This window comes from Hypanus sabinus, chromosome 6, assembly GCF_030144855.1.
Source record: "Hypanus sabinus isolate sHypSab1 chromosome 6, sHypSab1.hap1, whole genome shotgun sequence".
NCBI lineage: Eukaryota > Metazoa > Chordata > Chondrichthyes > Myliobatiformes > Dasyatidae > Hypanus > Hypanus sabinus.
The window spans coordinates 72,941,349-72,962,971 of record NC_082711.1 but is presented as its reverse complement, the minus strand read 5'-3'; the positions used below and the strand labels follow the sequence as shown (position 1 = coordinate 72,962,971).

The window sequence follows — 21,623 nt, the reverse complement described above, 5'->3', positions numbered from 1 at the left end:
GTTGGGCCTGGAGAGAAGGAAGGATTCAGAGAGAAAAGCCAAGAACAGGAGAAAAAAGATGACCAGAGCTGTCAAAATGACTTCCAGCAGTCTCAGAGTCAACTCCTACCACCACCATCAAGGAGGCCCCTGAACCTGAGGCTGTTTCACAGCCACAAGTCTCATCTACCAAGCAGAGTGACATCCCTTGTCAGGAAAGACGTTATCCCACAAGAGTACAAATATGAGAAGTACAATTTAAACTTTACTACACTGTGGATATCTGTATAGTAGTTGTATTATAACGTATATAGTGTATAGAGTTGAGACGTATTCTATATTGAGTTGGAACTCATACCTAAGCAGGAGGAGTGTTGTGTATTTAATATTTCAGTAATATTTGAGTAATATTGTAAATGTATGATTTGATTAAGTATTATTGTTTGTTTAAATAATACATTGTGTGTTATCTGTAAAAATATGTAAATTGCATACGCCATCACATCACCATGTGATAAGTATGGCCATGCTTAATATAAACACAAAGTTAGACTCATATTTTGGACTCCCATCTTTTCCTTTCATTTAATTTAATATTTTAGAACTACAAAATATAATCGAGTCCTTGTTTGATAATCTCCCATCAGCGAAAACACCTCAAACCTGTCTTACCCTCTGAGGATATTGCTTGTTTAAATATCATAAGGGGGCGTGACATGGTTCACCTGATCTCCCTTCATTCTTCTAACTTCAAAATATATTGATTCCATCCTTTTTAAATGCTTATGATTAGATAACCATCTCATGCCAGAAGTTAGCATAGTAAATTTATTTTCAACAGTCTCTATTGTAAGTGTATCCTTTCCTGAATTATATGATCAAAGCTATGTAACAGCTGCTAATATTTTTTTGTGATTGGTGAACAAGAAGAGCTAGATCCCTCTGTACTCTACTCATTTGAAATTTTTTTACCATTTTTTTATTAGTTTACCATTTGTTTCCTCTGACTGTAATACAGGACACAATATTTCCTCACACAGAACTGCAATTGTCAAGGTTTTGCTTCCTTACTCAACTTATGTATAATGTATAACAGAACTGAAATATCTTTTTGCAGCATCATGTCCAACCTATTTTTGTGTTATTGTCAAATTTATACTCTGAATGCCTTTTAGGTTATTAACATAAATGGTAAATTGTTGTGGGTCAAAAACTGATCTTGAGCCCTAGTTAAATTCTTCCAGCCTCAAAAGAAACCTTTCAATCTGACTCTGTCTTCTATGTGGTAACCAATATTTAATCCATGTCAATATATTTCTCTAATGTCATGCCTTCTTATCTTGTGATCCAGGTACTGACTTCAACACGATATGGATATCAGTTTGCTTTACCAAAAAATACGCTTTTAACTATTTTTATTTACTTTCAAAAATGTAATAATATGAATGATAGATCATAATAAGATTATTTGAATATAAATATACCTTGCATTTAACTTAAATTTAAATATAACTGATATATATAAAAGTGCAACTATGCTTTTCCAGGTCGACTTACATTTTAATTCAAGCCTTATGAAATCCGTGTTGCCCAGATTTTCGAGGAATACTCCATATGGTGCTGAAGTCTTGAAGTAAAATGAGATGTCAGCACTCGTCTCTCCATGGAAAGTTGAAAAGTGAAGATAAGAGGACGGGGTATTGAATGAAGCAGCATTCCAATAGTTTCCTAATTGGAGAAAAAGGAGAGATAGAAATGACCTAACTGATTTGCATGTTGCCGTAAGTAATAAGTGTTACAACAATGGATCAGATGGTGCATTGATAATATGTCAAAGCTTTTCAAAAACCTCATCATTTATGAAACAAAAAGAACATTTCTTGCATAGGAGAAATTAACCTCTTGCTTAATCATTGATTGTATCATTTACATAACAAAGTATATGTGGATGCTGCCACTTATAATAAATAACTTCTTTTTGCTGTGGATGGTGGATAGAATTAGTACTAGAGGCTAAGGCGGCAAAAGTTTCAGAAGGCGGGTGATTCAAACATAGACACATTTTGATACATTTCAACACCAGCAGCATGTAGTGTTACCATGACATTAGCACACAAAGGTCTGTGCAAAAACATTAGAAGTGAAGATTTTAGGGAGAGGTCTTTGCTTGGAACAACAGACGAGCTCCAGAAATTACTTAAAACAATTTAATTAAGCACTAGAAATTTATGTGTTAATTGGATTAAGTTTTGGAAGAGATTTAAAGACTTACATTGTAAAACTTAAGGAAGTGCACAAGTGGATTTCTTCAGTAATCAATTTGATTAAGTCTCCAACTTAGAATTTACAGAAATAGCAGGGAATGGGGAATTTGAATGATAATTACAGGGATTAGAAAATTGAACACATTTAAAAAAATATACAGTTTCCCTATGTAAACTTGCCCAATTAATCATTATTCATTTATAAACAAAGACAGAAGAGTATTTATCAGTGGAAGAAGGAACTCAAAGGAAAGCCCTCATAACCACGTACGTTCATATAAGTTACCAGTGAACATCAAACCAATCAAGGCAAACTAACACATTTGCTTGTCTGCCATATTTGACTTACATATCTGAATAGTACAGATATATATTCTAATATATATCTGTTCTAATATATCAGAAAATGGATTTATTTAACGATTTAGGAAACTCATTTTTTTTGCTAAAATGCTAACTAAAGTAATCCATTTCAACTGAAAATACCGCACTAAATTGGTATGAATAGTGACTTAGATTCATGAACATGAAGATCAGGTTTTTCAGGAGCAACTCTAGTGCGTTTTACAGATCTTAATCTGGTAATGATGCCACTGTTTCAACAATTCCACGTTAATGTAATCAAGCCCTGAAGTCATCCCTCTCTGTTTAACATACCCATCCCAGAATGCACATTTGTCATTGTCGGAGAAGCAAGTACTTTAAGTAGTGCTTTAACAACAGGAAAATCCCTGAACAGAAACATGAAAAGAAGTTAAACAACCTAAAGTCCAGTCTGTTGTCAAAATAATTGGAAAAATCTAATTAAATTGTTTCTTCTCAGATTACATTTCAATTGGCCTTTTAGGGAGGAACAGTTGCCAATTTGAAAATGAAGGAAATATTTGAGAATTATTAACTCATCAGTGGGTAAAGTGAAATCTATTAATAAAATAATCGCTCTTATGCATATGAAGTGAATATCATTAGCAAGCAAATGACATCAGTATAATATTTCAGGAGCTCTCTAAATGTGAGAATTGACTAAAAGTTAACCCTGTCAAATCAAATTTCTGCATATTTCTTGTAAAAGTAATATAATTTAATTCTAAAATCACCAGCAGAGAAGGCCAAGTATTTCAACAAGCCTGTAGGAGATCCAGAGTGCAACCATAAGGGTGGTGGGTGCTGGGGGGAAGGGGGGCTGGGAGAGGGTGTGGGGTGGGGGAAGCTAATGTATATCTTGTGGATACAGTAAAATTAGAGCCAGCGGAAATGGAGCACGGGAGGCAGCTTAGTGTAAAAGGGATTTCACTTCCAATGCTTGAATGTAAAACCTGCCCTTTTAGCTTTAACACCGTTTCTCATTGCACAGATGCTGTCTGACCTACTGAGCCCTTACAGCATTTTCTTTTTTATTTTATGTTTCCAGCATCAGAAATGGAAATACTTACAGTATTTCCATAAATACTTATGGAAATAATAACAATATTTTTGCAATGTTTTGGCTGTTGAATTTCTAGTAGCAACAGACAATGATCATGAATAATTCTAAGTACAATACATATTAAATTTTGCAGCAAATTTGATTTTTCAGCAATTCATGTCTAATCAGTGCATGTGAAGGAAAATGATAATAAAAATTAGAAAGTGAGCCAAATAAAAAGTGAGCCAAATCACTTTTTTCACAGGTGGGTGTAAAAGTACAAAACAACTGTAAAATGAGTAAAAGTAACTATCTTAGTACAAGGAAGTGAAGTAAAATGTGAGGGAAGTAAATACTCATCCTTAAAAACAAAATCCTGCAAATAAATTCACATGGATCGAAGGAGGACTTCAGTAGGCTGATGGGAAAGAAACTCAACAACAAATGACATATAAGGCGAATTTGGCATGTTATATAAAGTAATTGTCACTCTTCTTACAAAGCCTAATCTAAAACTCAAGCAGCAACACTACATAAAGCCCTTGGGATTCACTTATGAATCAGACAATTTCAGATATTTCAGTTATAAACTGTTCCAGATTTTCCAGTTGATATGAGAATTGGCCAGTTGTGCTGAAAGGTCATCACTGCGTCATGTTAACTCAGTTCTTCTCTCTCCACAGACATCTTAAGAACAGCTGAGTATTTCTAGCATTTTCTTTTATTTCAGACTGCTGGCAATTGCAGTGAGTTGTATCACAATTTCAGAACTCATTCTTCCTCACTCCAGTGCCCTCAGTGTCTTTCCTTTAACACCTCTTCGAGACAGATCATCAACAATAAACAAGTCTTCAGACCCCTTCATCAGCTGGCAACAACACCATTGCATCATAACCTACTGTATCACTGACATTCCATCTGCTCACCCAACCTTTCCACTTCTCTGCAATTTCAAACATAACGTTTTGAAACTTTATTGAGTTCTGCAGAAGAACCATTGACCTGAAACTGTACTTGTCAGAACTGTCCAATCCTGATGCAGGGTCTTAACCCAAAACACCTTTGCTTTCACAGATGATGCCTGACCTGCTGAGTTCTTCCAGCTCCATACTCCACCATCAGCAGTTTTATGTATTTTTCTCTTAAACTCTTGTTTCCCTGTTTGCAGATACTGCCTGGCTTGCTGAGTATTTCCAGCAATTTCTTTCCAGCAATTACTTTCAATTTCCAGCATCAGCAGATTTCTTGCTTTTTACATTTGAGTTTCCAGAACAGTGCAGACAGTTGAGTCACAACAGTTCTACATCAGATGTGGTCTCACTGGCTCTCCACTCGGCCATGGACCACCTGGACAACAGCAATAACTACATCAGGCCACTGTTTATTGACTACTGCTCGGTGTTTGACATCACCATCATCTCCTCAGCTTCATAGCCTGGGCCTCTGTACCTCCTACTGCAACAGGATCTTTGCTTCCTCATCATGAGACCACGGTCAGTGTGGATTGGAAATACCACCTCCTTGCTGACACCACAGAGGAAAGGGTGACTGGTTTCAGCTTCATAGGTGTCAACATCTCTGAAGGTTTATCCGAGGCCCAACATATTGATGCAATTATGAAGAAGGCTATACTTCACTAGATTTGGTATATCGGAAATGATTCCAGCAAAGATCTGCACAGGCATCACTATCCGGTATGAAGGTGCCAATGCACAGCATTGGGGAAAAGCTGCAGAGAATTGTAAACTCAGCTCCATCAACGGCACAGGCCAGCTCACCATTGAGGACATCTTCAAAAGCGATGCATCAAGATGTGAGCACCCATCATGAAGGACCTTCACCCTCCAGGACATGCCCCTTCTCATTATTACTATCAGGAAGGAAGTACATGAGAAGGAAGATGTACTATCAAAGCTTTAGGATCAGATTCTTCCCCTCCGCCGTCAGATTTCCAAACGGTCCATGAACCTATGAACACTACCCAACTATTTTGCTCTCTTTTTGTAATCTTTTGTAATTTTTATATATGCACTGTACATAACAAGTTTCATGTCATATGTCAGTGATAATAAACCTTATTTTGATTGTCAGTTGACAATACGTTAGTGTAAGTTTAATAGACAATAGGTGCAGAAGTAGACCATTCGGCCCCTCGAGTCTGCACCGCCATTCTGAGATCATGGCTGATCATTCACTATCAATACCCAGTCCCTGCCTTGTCCCCATATCCCTTGATTCCCCTATCCATCAGATATCTATCTAGCTCCTTCTTGAAAGCATCCAGAGAATTGGCCTCCACCATCTTCCGAGGCAGTGCATTCCACACCTCCACAACTCTCTGGGAGAAGAAGCTCTTCCTCAACTCTGTTTTAAATAACTGACCTCTTATTCTCAATCCATGCCCTCTGGTACTGGACTCTCCCAACATCTGGAACATATTTCCTGCCTCAATCCTATCAAATCCTTTAATTATCTTAAACGTTTCAATCAGATCCCCTCTCAATCTCCTCAATTCCAGCGTGTACAAGCCCAATCTCTCCAATCTCTCTGCGTAAGACAGCCCTGCCATCCCAGGAATCAACCTAGTGAATCTACGCTGCACTTCCTCAACTGCCAGAATGTCCTTCCTTAAACCTGGAGACCAAAACTGTACACAATATTCCATGTGTGGTCTCACGAGGGCCCTGTACAAATGCAAAAGGACATCCTTGCTCTTGTATTCAATTCCCCTTGTAACAAAGGCCAACATTCCATTTGCCCTCTTCACTGCCTGTTGCACTTGCTCATTCACCTTCATTGACTGGTGAACTAGGTCTCTTTGCATTTCTCCCTTACCTAACTCTACACCGTTCAGACAATACTCTGCCCTCTTGTTCCTGCTTCCAAAGTGGATAACTTCACATTTATTCACATTGAATGACATCTGCCAAGTATCTGCCCACTCACCCTGCCTATCCAAGTCTCCCTGTATTCTCCTAACGTCCTCTTCACATGCAACACTGCCACCCAGTTTAGTATCGTCAGCAAACTTGCTGATATAGTTTTCAATGCCCTCATCTAAATCATTGACATAAATCGTAAAGAGCTGTGGTCCCAATACAGAGCCCTGTGGTACCCCACTAGTCACCTCCAGCCAGTCCGAGAAACACCCATTCACTGCTACCCTTTGCTTTCTATCTGCCAACCAGTTTTCTATCCATGTTGAAACCCTGCCCCCAATGCCATGAGCTCTGATTTTACTCACCAATCTCCTATGTGGCACCTTATCGAATGCCTTCTGAAAATCTAGGTACACAACATCCACAGGCTTACCCTCGTCTAACATCCTTGTTACACCCTCAAAAAACTCCAACAGATTAGTCAAGCATGATTTGCCCTTGGTAAATCCATGCTGGCTCAGCCTAATCCTATTTCTGCCATCTAGATGTGCCACTATTTCGTCCTTAATAATGGACTCAAGCATCTTCCCCACGACTGACGTTAGGCTAACAGGGCGATAGTTCTCCGTTTTCTCCTTCCCTCCCTTCTTGAAAAGTGGGATAACATTAGCCACTCTCCAACCTTCAGGAACTGATCCTGAATCTAAGGAACATTGGAAAATGATTACCAATGCATCCGCAATTTCCTGAGCCACCTCTTTTAGAGCCCTCGGATGCAGACCATCTGGACCCGGGGATTTATTAGCCTTCAGTCCTACCAGTCTACTCATCACAGTTTCTTTCCTAATGTCAATCTGTCTCAATTCCTCTGATATCTTATGACCCTGGCCTATCCATACATCTGGGAGATTGCTTGTGTCCTCCCTGGTGAAGACAGATCTAAAGTATGCATTAAATTCTGTTGCCATTTCCCTGTTTCCCATAACAATTTCTCCCAATTCATTCTTCAAGGGGCCAACATTGTTCTTAACTATCTTCTTTCTCTTCACATAGCTAAAAAAGCTTTTGCTATCCCCTTTTATATTCCTGGCTAGACTGAGCTCATAACTAATTTTTTCTCTCCGTATTGCTTTTTTAGTTAAGATCTGCTGCTCCTTAAAACTTTCCCAATCATCTGTATTCCCATTCATCTTCGCCCTGTCATACTTCTTTTTCTTTAATGCTATACAATCTCTGACTTCCTTTGTCAACCACTGTGGCCCCTTCCCCCTCTTTGAATCCTTCCTTCTCATTGGAATGAACTGCTTTTGCATCTTTTGTATTATGCCCAAGAATATCTGCCACTGCTGATCCACTGTCTTTCCTGCCAGGGCATCCGCCCATTTAACTTTGGCCAGCTCTTCCCTCATGGCTCTGTAGTCTCCTTTATTTAATTGCAACACTGACACCTCTGATCTGCCCTTATCCCTCTCAAATTGTAGATAAAAACTTATCATGTTATGATCACTACTTCCTAATGGCTCCTTTACTTCAAGATCACTTATCAATTCCTGTTCATTACACATCACCAAGTCCAAAATAGCCTCGTTCCTGGTTGGCTCAAGCACAAGCTGTTCCAAAAATACATCCCTTAGACACTCCACAAACTCCCTATCCTGGGGTCCAGCACCTACCTGATTCTCCCAGTTCACCTGCATGTTGAAATCTCCCATAACGACTACATTACCTTTAGCACATGCCAATGTTAACTCCCTAATCAACTTGTACCCAATATCCACGCTACTGTTTGGGGGCCTGTACACAACACCCATTAGGGTCTTTTTACCCTTGCTGTTCCTCAGCTCAATCCACACAGACTCTACTTCCCCTGTTCCCAAGTCACCTCTTGCTAAGGACTGAATCTCATTCCTTACCAACAGGGCCACCCTTTCCCATATTTCTGTCTCTACGATAGCACGTATACCCTGGTACACTCAATTCCCAGGCCTGATCCCCTTGCAGCCATGTCTCCGTTATCCCAACAATATCGTAGTTCCCCATTTTCATCTGAGCTTCAAGCTAATCTGCCTTATTTCTGACTCTACGTGCATTCAAGTATAGAATTCTTAGCCCATTCCTCCTCTCTTTGCTTAAAAGACTGTCTACTGTACCTAACCCAGCTCCTTGAACTTCCATCGGGCTAATTGCACCCTGAATTTTGATGACCTTCTCAAGATTACCCAAACCTTCTACACATTTAATCCCATGCTCCTTCTGACCAACCCTCTGGATCTGGATCCCTGCCCCCTGCACATCTAGTTTAAACCCCCCCCGAGCAGCACTGGCAAACACTCCTGCAAGAATGCTAGTACCCCTCCGGTTCAGATGTAGACCGTCCCTTCGAAACAGATCCCAATGTCCCTGGAACAAAGACCAATTATCCAAAAACCTGAACCCCTCCTTCCTGCACCATGCTCTCAGCCTCGTATTAATGTGCATAATCATTCTATTCTTCGCCTCACTCACACGTGGCACAGGTAGCAATCCCGAGATTGTCACCCTGGAGGTCCTGCCTTTCAGCTTCACTCCTAACTCCCTGAACTCTCTAAGCAGGACCCCCTCACTCACCTTACCTACATCGTTGGTCCCTACATGGACCACTACATCTGGGTTCATGCCCTCGTTCTCAAGAATAGCCTGCACCCGATCTGAGATGTCCTGGACCCTGGCACCAGGGAGGCAACATACCATCCGAGACTCCCGATCTGCCCCACAAAATCTCCTATCTGCCCCCCTAACTATAGAATCCCCTAAAACTATCGCTCTCTTCTCTTCCCTCCTCCCCTTTCTAGTTGAGGGTTCAACCTCTGTGCCAGAGGCAGGACCACTGCAACTCATTCCTGGTAGGTCATCCCCATCAACAGTATCCAGTACGGTATACTTATTGTTAATGGGAATGGCCGCAGGGGTGCTCTGCTCTCTCTGCCTGCTCCCCCTGCCTCTCTGGACCATCACCCATCTGCCTACTTCTTGGTTTTTTGGTGTGACTATGAAAATTACTATGAAAATGGGTGCTTAAAGGAGACAGAGACTCAGTGAGCGGAAACGTCTGCTTCTGTGCTGCACTTTTCACTGAGTCTTTCACACTTCAGTGATGAGTCACTCTGGTTGTCATACATAACGTTTACTTGATGAAAGGAGCCCAAGAAACTGATAAAGAGACCTTTATTATATTCTGGATTCAGGGTTTGACAAAATTTGTTAATATTATTTTATCATTGAAATCAAGATCTATCTATAAAAAATCATGTAATGAATATGAACAAAATTAGAATATACTGTTAGTGTATAAAATAAGTACATATAACTATAATAAGTATAGATAGGATAGACTGTCAGAGCATTTTCTTCCCAATGTAAAAATGTCGAGGAGATGCATTCTAAAGAAATGTGCAAGGGGAGTGGTTGTTGCCTGGAATGGGATGCCAGTGATAGTGCTGGAAACAGATAATAGACCAGCTTTGAAAGGCTGTTAGTCACATGAATATGCATGAAATGGAGGGACATAGATCATGTACAGGCAGAAGGGATTTAGTTTAATTTGGCATTGTGTTTGAAGCAGACATCATGACCCGACGGATGTGATCCCATGTGTACTCTTCTACGGTCCATAGTACAAATTAATTCTAAATTTAATTTAGAGCCTAGCAGATAACTGGAAATAATAGTGTGTAAGTTCTTCCACACATCCTTATACCCAAGTGTACGATTTTACAAGGTGAAAAAAACTCCAGACAAAAATTAAAAAATTTGCTAAAGGTAGAAACATGCTTCAGAAAGGTACATTATATAATACAGCCTGAGGATCCATGCTAAATTCGCTGGATGGATTTTAGGCTCCTGCCCTCCAATTGCACAACGTTATCCAACGGGAGTATATTTGAACACTGAGTGTTGAAAATATTTTTGATGGGAAATCCTGCAAAGCTCCTGAAGCAAAATTTCAGACTTAGTTCCTCACCAAACATTTTGCTTTGGGGCATAAGTGCGAGAATCTCAACTTGTAACCTTGAAACCAGCTTCATTGGGGCTTTTAAAAATAACCAGCATGTGAGACTTCTGCATGATGTATGGTGGAAGTGTTTCTGTTGTCATTCTTGATTAGGATCAGTCCATTCTTTTTGTAAATGACAGATGCGATGTTGAAAACAACACCGCCTGTGTGCTTCAGTTGACAAATAATATTCACACAAAAATCATAGTAACTGACAGCCAACATGTGATGGCCTGGAAAGAAGAGAAATTGTAAATGCTACATTAATTTGATTAATGGTGTTCAAGCTGGTGTGGTGTCATTTGCCTATACATCTTCCAACCCAACTCTCTCATATTATGTTTCATATAATTTACAGATCATTTTTTACAGATCATTTTTATTATTATTAAATCCTCCCTCCCTTCTGTGTAGAGAGTATGAATCAGTTAGAGGCCATAAGTACAAGCCATTGCCAGATATTGTCATTTATGTAGGAAATAAGTAGTTATTTTAGCATTACAGTACATCATCACACATGGTCAGCCTCTTCCTCAGAGGCCCACAGGACAACAACAATAACATCAAGCATCTTCCCTCTTATAGGTCTTAATATGCAGAGACAAATTGTAGTACTTCTATTATTGATCAAGAAATACATTGGCCAAATGAAAATGCACGATTTGCAAGACTGTATGTGTGTGTACAAATTGCACTTATTGTTGGTGAAAATTGTGTCAATAATGAGATTTTCAGAAACGTAGTAAACTGTGTGGTGCACAATAACTAATGCACAGGAGCTGAACCATTTTGAGAGCATGCATCTAAATTCACATTAATCTTTTAAAAAGTTCTCTTGCATACTGTGATAATTTTGAACAATGATCATCACTGATTAATGAATTAGTAATAACAATTATGGACATTTTACGGCAAAAGAGTGAGTTCTATTGCTTATTTACGAGTATTACATTTTTACTATTAATAAAAGTAGAATAGACCAACTGCAATAAATGAAGCAATTCAGAATATGTTCTAAGTTCTAAGTTCAGAGTACATTTATTTTCAAAAGTATGTATACAGCATACAGGATTCAGCTTCTTGAGACAGCCACCAAACAAAGAAACACGATAGAATCCATGTAAAGAAAAAACACACACAACAAGGATCATCAAGTGTTTGGTGAAAAAAAAGAACAAATCAAGCAAGCAACAAAAGGTGAACGAGTAACACACACAGAACATTAAATATCAAACCGGAGAGTCTCCACAGCCATGAGCTGCCGGGGTGAATGAAGCCGGTTCAGGAGATGATGGCTCTGGCCACTGCCACCAAGTCCATTAGTCCAGAGCTGTGTCTGTGTGGCAGAGCCACAGATCCATTTCCGGGCTGAAGCATCTTGATCAAACTGGGCAAATAGGAAAGTGCATTCAGCGCTGAGGACATTACACATCAAACTGCAGCCGAAAGTGAGTCCACAGCTATCAGCCACTGAGGCCATTGAACTTTGCAGTATGGGACCCAAGACTCCTGCACCTTCCGCCGGCCGGTAATGAGAGAGAGACTGGTCAAATGTAGGAAAACGGTACTGAACACCCGTTCATTTTCCACCCCTGTCCTCGTTGATTTTAATCTTGCTTAATGCTTTAATTGGCGTGGAGTAATAGAGTCAACCATGGGTTCATGTTCTGCCATTAGGAGCTGATGTTGCCAATCCAGCCATAGCTGCACTCTTTACTGAATCCCCCAGGAAATTGAGGAAGCACCAGATCTTTGAGATGGCCCAAAAATACATACTTAAAAGGGAAATTACAGGCTGCAATCAATTGCATTTCAGAAATGTAGAAGTAGTTTTGTAAGCTGTCTGCAAGATGTCACCTTTAGTCACTGGCCCAATCTTGCTGGAAAATAATAGATATCATTGATACCTAATAGATAATATCTTAATACATTATCTTTGATTAATGAATTAGTAACAATAATTATGGATGTTTTATGGCAAAAGGATGAGATCTGCTGCTTATTTAAGGGGTTTTACTGTTAGTAAAAATACAACCGACAGATTGAAATAAATGAAGCATTTTAGTCTGCGTGTTCAAAATTAGAGAAAACATCATTTTAAAATAGTATTGCTATTATAAATGTCTACTATCCAAGTATGCTGTATGAGCCAGTCTATGATGATTTCAAAATGTATCATCCAACCTCACGTATTTATCATCCAACATCATGAGTTCCCACAACCATAAAGCTGGCGTCAAGTTGGCGTGAAACATCTCCCGTGAAAACAACTCACTCTTCTCAAGTTCTAAAAAATCATTCACTGCTTTATCTGGCAGTAAACATAATGATGATGTATCTTGTTGTTATGAGTGTGGCTTAAAGAACTGAGGTACAGCATCGCAAGCCACACGCCAACTAAATTTTTTGCATGCCAATTGGGCACCGCTGCCATAGGTTTGTTACCCTTAAACTATTGAGTCAAAACAATTTCTTACTCACTAGCTGAGATGAATAAAGAGATTGGCCAAAATATCCTTTATAACTTACACTTACATCTAGAGAACTCTCTCACTTCTCTTTCACAATCTTGGCAGTGAGGTGCTGCAAAATTTAGCTTACTGCTGCTCTTCAGCCACTCAGAAACAATTCAAAACAAAAGTAGTAACGAAAACTAAAATGTAAAACCAAATGTTAAATATGTACTGGCCTTGCAGCCAATCCACTCTGTCTAAGCTAAGGTGAATTCTGCCAGGTCAGAGCACAATAAAAACACATGAGCAGCTAACTGCTGAAGGCAGGATGACAACTGTACTCCAGCAGAAATTCCAAAACTACTGAGGTTATGTGGGCAAATGCCAAGATTCTTCTGTAAATACCTATATGAAGGGCTGATTTTGTCTGATTATGAAAATAATCACTATATTATTGTTACTAGGTGCTGGCATATTATGCTGGAAGTGGATTACATCCTGGAGTTTACGCATGCACTATCACATATGGATGTCTTAAACTCTCTCATATCTTCAGCAGGCTCTGTGGAGTCCAGCATTAGAAAGCAATCTTGGTGAAATATTTAAAATCACATGGGGGAACTACCTCATGGACCCTGCCTGGTCAGGCCTGTAACAGGATCAAATCCCTCAATGATTTCAACGGGGAATTTGAGCACAGAATTAGAAGGCTAAGTGAAAAGTAACTTCTGTTTCTAAAATAGCATTACATTTGTGTATTTATTTCTACATATGTTGATTATAGGAGAAATTAGATAAATCAATTAAAATGTTATAATTTTTATTATTTTGATGGCTTAGTTTAATTTTAATTGGGTTTGAATTCTTCAAGGCATGAGAAACACTTGAACCAATTGCCGATATTACAGCTGGTGGGGAAGATGCACCACGCATTGTTGCTGTTGAGGTAACAGCACTGGATTCTGGGATATTTCAGCCCTGTCTTAGTTCTGAATCAAGACAATCCAAGCAGAGGCTGACCACCAGCAGTGACACAGCTCAGCAAGTTCACACCCAATTTTTTATCGTCTTGAAGCTGTTAAAGTTCCTTGCTTTTGAAAACACGTTACTGCATGATTCTTGACTATGCTGACTGGCAGAACATAATATCAAAATTTAAAGTCAAAACACAGATTTTTCAAATGGCGTTCTAAAGCAAGCTATTATTTTACACACCATGCTGAGATCTAATAATTAAAATGTCTTCATTCCCAGTTTGACTGGGTAAATGTCGATGAACATTCCATCTTATTATTTCATTAAAAAATGACTACCACTCACATTCCGGGAATCAGAAAAGGATCAAACCTGAAACATGTCCAAATTCCTTTTTCTATTTGTTCAGTTTAGTTTTACTTATCCTTTGTTTCTTTTTGTTTTATTCAGTATCCTTTTTCTGTTGTCTATCTATCTCACACATTTGCAGACATGCACTTTCTGTTCCAGTGCCACTGGAATAAGGTTCTTTTGATTTGTTCTCTTTATTTCATTTCAATTCAATTCATTTTGTTTACTCATTCATTCATTCATTTATTTATCTATCTATTTATTTAATAATTCAATGGTAGTGTAATTAGGGATTAATTTTAATATTTTGTTTGATTATTACCTGTGACCATCTAGTAGCATGAGGTTAATGAGTGAATACAGTATAGAAGCAATACCTGAGAACTTATGAGGCAAAATATACTCAGTTGGAGGAATGAGAATTCGGGACACAAGGCAGCATGAAAATGGAAGTCCGAGAATAGAACTGGTCAAGTTTACTTTTAGTAATGCAGAAACAAATATTCTGAATTTTAATCTGTTAATAGATATTCAAAATAACATGTTGGCTACTATATTGTGCACAAGATATAGAATGTCCAATAAGGTAATTTTGCATGCATGATGGATAAAGTAAATAAATCCACTGGAGAGAAGTAATAGGAATCAGGATTTTGGGCCATAAGATTTTACCTGAATTGAAATATTAAGGGATGATAAAGTGGAAAAAGTAGGGTCACGGGACAAGTTGACAAGACATACTTATTGTGTATTTACCATTTCAGTAATATTTGGGTAATATTGCAAATATATTATTTAAATTAAGCTTCCTTTATTGTTGGTCTCACATTCCTGGCTCCCTTGTTTTCCTTTCAATTAGTTTTTATATTTTGGAGTTACAAAATGTAACAGTGTCAACCAGGTAATCTTAAATCAACCTGAGGCATCTACCTAGCAAAAAGCCTTTTTGTTGGCTTTGTGGAACAGTCCATGTTCCAAGCCTATACGGGTATCCGTCCCCCTCTTTTCCTTTGCTACATCGACGACTGCATTGGCGCTGCCTCCTGCACGCATGCTGAGCTCGTTGACTTCATTAACTTTGCCTCCAACTTTCACCCCGCCCTCAAATTTACCTGGTCCATTTCCGACACCTCCCTCCCCTTTCTTGATCTTTCTGTCTCCATCTCTGGAGACGGCTTATCTACTGATATCTACTATAAGCCTACAGACTCTCACAGCTACCTGGACTATTCCTCTTCCCACCCTGTCTCTTGCAAAAATGCTATCCCCTTCTCACAATTCCTCTGTCTCTGCCGCATCTGCTCTCAGAATAAGGCTTTTCATTCCAGGACGAAGGAGATGTCTTCCTTTTTTAAACAAAGGGGCTTCCCTTCTTCCACCATCAACTCTGCTCTCAAACGCATCTCTCCTATTTCTCTCACATCTGCCCTCACCCCATCTGCCCACCACCCCGCTCGGGATAGGGTCCCCCTTGTCCTCACCCACCACCCCACCAGCCTCTGGATCCAACGTATATTTCTCCGTAACTTCTGCCACCTCCTACGGGATCCCACTACCAAGCACATCTTTCCTTCCCACACTTCTGCTTTCCGCAGGGATCATTCCCTATGCGACTCCCTTGTCCATTCATCCTCCCCCATCCCTTCCCACCGATCTCCCTCCTGGCACTTATCCTTGCAAGCGGAACAAGTGCTACATCTGCCCTTACACTTCCTCCCTCACCACCATTCAGGGTCCCAGTCTGTCCTTCCAGGTGAGGCGACACTTCACCTGTGAGTCGGCTGGTGTGGTATACTGCGTCCGGTGCTCCCGGTGTGGCCTTTTATATATTGGTGAGACCCGACACAGACTGGGAGACCGTTTCGCTGAACACCTACATTCTGTCCGCCAGAGAAAGCAGGATCTCCCAGTGGCCACACATTTTAATTCCACGTCCCATTCCCATTCTGATATGTCTATCCATGGCCTCCTGTACTAAGATGAAGCCACACTCAGGTTGGAGGAACAACACCTTATATACCGTCTGGGTAGCCTCCAACCTGATGGCATGAACATTGACTTCTCTAACTTCTGCTAATGCCCTTCCTCCCCTTCTTACCCCATCCTTTTTTTTGTTTTCTTTCCCTCCCTCCCCTTTTTTTTCTTTCTCTCTCTGCCCATCACTCTGCCTGTTCTCCATCTCCATCTGGTGCTCTCCTCCCCCTTACTTTCTCCCTAGGCCTCCCATCCCATGATCCTTTCCCTTCTCTAGCTCTGTATCTTTTTTGTCAATCAACTTTCTGGCTCTCAGCTTCACCCCATCCCCTCCAGTCTTCTCCTATTGTTTTGCATTTTCCCCTTCCCCTCCTACTTTCAAATCTCTTACTATCTTTCCTTTCAGTTATTCCTGATGGAGGGTCTCGGCCTGAAACATTGACATTGCTTCTCCCTATAGATGTTGCTTAGCCTGCTGCGTTCCACCAGCATTTTTTTTGTGTGTGTACCCAGAGTACCTGTTGAAGTGCAGTGAGACATACGAGTTTAAAAAAAAGTGCAGTGAGATGTTCAAATTAGAAAGGATAGCTCAATATGTGCTTCTTCACAAGGGGAGAGACATGTTGAGTTAAACAAGTGGCAGAAAACAGATTAAAGTTGCAGCTTCGTAAACAGTGAGTATGGATGAAAATAAGCACAAATTTTAAAAACACAGAAATGGCTGTCTACATTGGAAAGATAGTTACATTTGATTGCACAAGATATAACTGGAATATATATGCTGAGTGATTTGACCAGTATTTTAAACAAATGGAATAGCTAATGGGAAACAAGTACTGTACCAGTTTTGCCAAGTGTATTGGGTAGAAAAGCATACAGTTTGTTTAGAACTTTGACTACTTCAACCAAACCAGCCAAAATGAGCTTTGCTGATACTGTGAAATTATTGCAGGAACATTTGGAACCAATTGGTAATTGTAGAACATTTTAGGTTTCATAAGTAAAATAAAAAGGAAGGGAATCTATTTTAGAGTATGTGGCTGAATTGAAGAGGTTGTCTGAACATTGTCTGTTTAGTGACGACCTTAATGATACACGCAGGGATCATTTAGTTGTGGAATCTTACAAGAAAGCATTCAAAGACTGAAGCGCAGTATACATTTTAAGGAACAGTTAAGATAGCTGTATCAATGGAAACAGTAGACAGAGATACAATTTAGTTGCAGTCAGGAATGAAAGTGAGTGTGAACAAACTTTTAATATCTAAACAAAATCCATCCTGGCCAAACAAATTGTCTTACTGTTGTGGCAGGGGCTGACATATACCAGACCAATGTAGATATAAAGGTGCAACTTGCAGAAAATGCAATAAAGTGATGTCAAACAGACAAAAATAAATGGACTGCACAGGGAAGAGAAAGAGATAAAAAGTCAAGCTGTAATTGCAAACAGTACTAATAAGCATGCTGCTGATGAAAAATCTGACAGTGATGAAAGGGTTTCAGGACTGTGTAGCAATGTGATTTACAATGTGAAAACTAACAATAGAGAAGCAGTATAGTTTACACCAAAACTGAATGGCAAATTAATTAAAATGGAATTGGACACTGGCTCAACTGATTCAGAAATTCCAAAACATGAGTTTGAATGGCATTTCAAAGATACTAAACTGAAGCCTGTGGATATCCAGTGGAAGACTTATGCTGAAGAAATAATAACTCCTGTGAGAATGACATTTGTAACAGTGAAGTACGACAACCAACAAGCCACATTAGACTTTTATGTGATAAAAACAGAAGGGCCAGCATTGCGGGGGCATGATTGGCTGAGACAACTACAACTGATTGGAGATCCATCCACCATTTGCATGTCACATCCCCTATGATAGAGTTAAGTGAAAGTGAATTAAGTTAGTTACTGGATGATGCCACAACTGTTTTCATGCTGTACATCATGAACAGTTGCCCAACAGAGGGCAAACAGGTTTTGCTGGCAATTTTGATGCCTCTGATTGGAAAGTATATTAGACTAAGGAAGGACCATGCTGCTCAGAAGAATCATGAAAGTGATGAAAGGAGTGGTCCAACTATAACAGTTTTTGTGGGCAACTTATCTGAGAAGGCTTCTGATATGCTAATCAGGCAGTTATTTACAAAATAAGTCTTGCTTTAAACTGGAAGAGAATTCAAGGAGCTTCAGGAAAACAGCAAGCATTCATTTATTGTGAGCATAAAGAACCAGAATTTACTCTCCCTGCATTAATGTTACTGCATGAACTTCAAGTGGGAGACAAACAGCTGCTTGTAAAAGCAGATGCAAAGATCAGAGCCCAGCTGGATGAATGGAAGGCCAAAAATAAAGGAGTCGATAGAGATATGAAAACAGAGGATTTGTCAGATGAATTTGTGGATAAAGAAAACATGAGGAGTGATTAGATTGTATAGAGAGCAACAGAAGGATTTGTAAGAGAATACTCCCGTGAACTAAATGCACCTTCCCAAGATCAAGATGATCATCCTGAAAAAATACAAAAAAGGAAAAGAAAGAGGAGGATGTCAAAAGTGGTATGGAAATGGAGGAGGATAAATAGGACCAAATTTCTGGAGATATTCACAAGAAACTAGAAGAAGAAAAAGGAACATAAGTAAAAGAAAGACAAGTAGTTGAAAAGGAGAGAAGAGGTGGAGAAAAAGAACATGAGCAATAACAAGAAAATTGCAAAAGAGAGAAAAAACATGAGAGAAAAAAACAGGGTAAACAGAGAGAAAGAAGCAGGGACCAGGTAAGGAACAAGGATTGAAAGAGATCTAAAGAGAAATGCTGAGAAAAGAAGAAAGGTATCCAGAGCTGTAAGAAACACTTCCTGCAGTCTTAGAGTCAACTCCTACAACCAGCACGGAGGAGGCCCAACCCACAAGTCTCATCTGCCAAGTAGGAAAGATGTTACCATGCAAGAATAAGAAATCCTCCACAGAGCTTAAACCTTTAAAATTTACTATGCTGTGGATGTCTGTAAAGTAATTGTACTATATAGTATACTGTATATATAGTATATGTATATAAGTTGAGATGCATTCTATATTGAGTTGGAATTCATGTATTGAATGTTATGTATTTAGTATTTCATTTATATTTGAATATATTTATAGAGGAGGAGAAGCTTTGGAGAGACAACTGTGCCTAATGGTGACTCCTTTGCTTGCATCTTTGGAAACAGCTCTATTTCTATCTTTAATATCTCTATTTTTCCCTTCCAGGGTTCTCTGAAGACCTTGACCTGTAGTTACATGCTGTCTTCAGTTCTTTGCAGGAATGGGACCTGCTCTCGGAATCTCACAACTGGTCAAGCCAAGAATGCGGCTTAGAAGATACGCGTGCCTTCGGAGTTTCAGGGTTTTGTGGCTCTGGAGGTGGGTGGACTCGCGGTTGGAGACTCTGCAGGAAATCAGTGTGTCATGGGAGATGGAAAGTCTCCGGCTGTGTGCCCAGAGCCTGAGTTCTTTGGGCACTGAGCTTGGAAAAAGCGACACAATGGACTTTTAACATCGTAAATCAGCGAGTAGTTTGTTATGTCTCCCTTCTTGCTGTGAAATGGAGTCTACTCTTTTTCCATTATAAGGGGGGGGGAGAAGAGAGAAGAGGAGAAGAAAAAGAAAAAAGAGAGACAGAGAGAGAGAGAGAGAAAGAGAGAGAGAGAGAGAGAGAGAGAGAGAGAGAGAGACTGTGGTATGTCGAATACCAGGTGAATGAGTGAATGAGTAGTTATGGGGTAATGCAAGTCTGTGTCTTTATTGATGCTTTGCTGTGCACTTGAATGCTCAGTAGGGGGACGTCAATGCTTTTTTTGCTGGTGGGGGAGGGGGATCGTTGCTTTGCTGCTGCTTGTGCATGGGAGGGGGAGCTGGGGGGGCTTTGGGGTTCCTACATTTAAGTGTCATTCATTCTTTGGGCATTCCACCATTTTCGTGGATGGTTTTGAAGAAAAAGAATTTCAGGATGTATATTGTATACACTTCTCTGACATTACATGTACCTTTGAAACCTTCAATATTGTAAATATATTGTTGGATTAAGCATTCTTTGTTGTTTCCATAATGTACTGCAGGTTATATATAAAAGTAAGTAAATGGCATGCATCATTATGCTGCCACATCATACTAGTGCACCTTGCTTAAAGCAAAAACAAAGTTAGACTCACATTCCTGGCTTTATTGTTTTCCTTTCAATTAGTTTCTATGTTTTGGAGCTACAAAATGTAACAATATTATTCACAAATTTACAAGATGAATTTGAATGCAAAGAGAACAGAAGTTTAAAGAGTTATGTTTTTAGCCTTGTATGAATTTCAAAGTTCTGACTAGTACAGCTCCATAAGAGAAACAAATACATAGATGAAAAGGACTGAATTATGTTGCACTATTGCTTAGGGAGCATAAATATTTTACTCTAAAACTGCATCTTTGCTAAATGGTGGTTAACTTATTCAAATATGGACCTGAGCTAGAAGGGTTGAGACAGTCACAAGAAGAAGCCATGGAAAATGTAGCCATACCCACCCATATGTTATACTCGAAACATATGTCTGATTTGTTTACAAGTACGTTGTGCAGCTGTATTGGTAATTGATTAAACTGTTTTAAAGCTTTTTTGTTGAAGCTGAATTGCGTTAAAAATCATGATATAAATTACAATAATCAAAATGATTTTGATATCAATGCTACCATACTTCATGGATAGAAGAAACTAGTTTTAGAATGACACAGAATTACCAGAATATAGGATTCCGTGTATACTTAATGCAGTAATTTTTTCAAAAAATCCAAATGTAATGTAGCTATTGTATCTTTTATCTTTTTAACTGTGTTCTTTCAGTTGTTATCAATAGTTTTAAGTTACTTTATCCTTGTACTCAGCAGTCACACTAGAATTTTAAAAAAGGTGAAAATATGAAAGCAGGTTGCAAAAATTTGGTTTGTATGCCTTCGAATATAGAGTTGAATTGAAGTGTTTAAAATGCTACTTGCGTGTATATGACAACAGAATGTAATTTTGATCATATATATCATTTCCACACTAAAAATGGATAAACATAATGTGGTCGACTCCATATTTAGTGGCCTATTCCCCATCAGCAGGGACATGCTGGAAGGAATCATAAATAGGCTAGCAAGTGACATTCATGCAACAAAAACCTTTTCATTGATCTATGTTCTGCCAGAACCATTTTGCTCCAGCCCTTGTTATGTTGTGTCTCAGGACAGACAGCCAGAGGAGATATGAGAATAGCTGCAATCAACATCAGGCAGCATT

General features: G+C 39.2%; 1 protein-coding gene across 1 annotated transcript in view; it reads right to left on the bottom strand.

The window, feature by feature from the left end:
* Nucleotides 1-21,623, bottom strand: part of LOC132395162 (contactin-associated protein-like 2) — a 1,263,978-nt gene that overhangs the window by 238,157 nt on the left and 1,004,198 nt on the right. Inside the window, exon 16 of the mRNA XM_059971460.1 lies at nt 1,537-1,707. Within this exon, the coding sequence (XP_059827443.1) occupies nt 1,537-1,707 (171 nt within the window). The remainder of the gene's footprint in view (nt 1-1,536; nt 1,708-21,623) is intronic.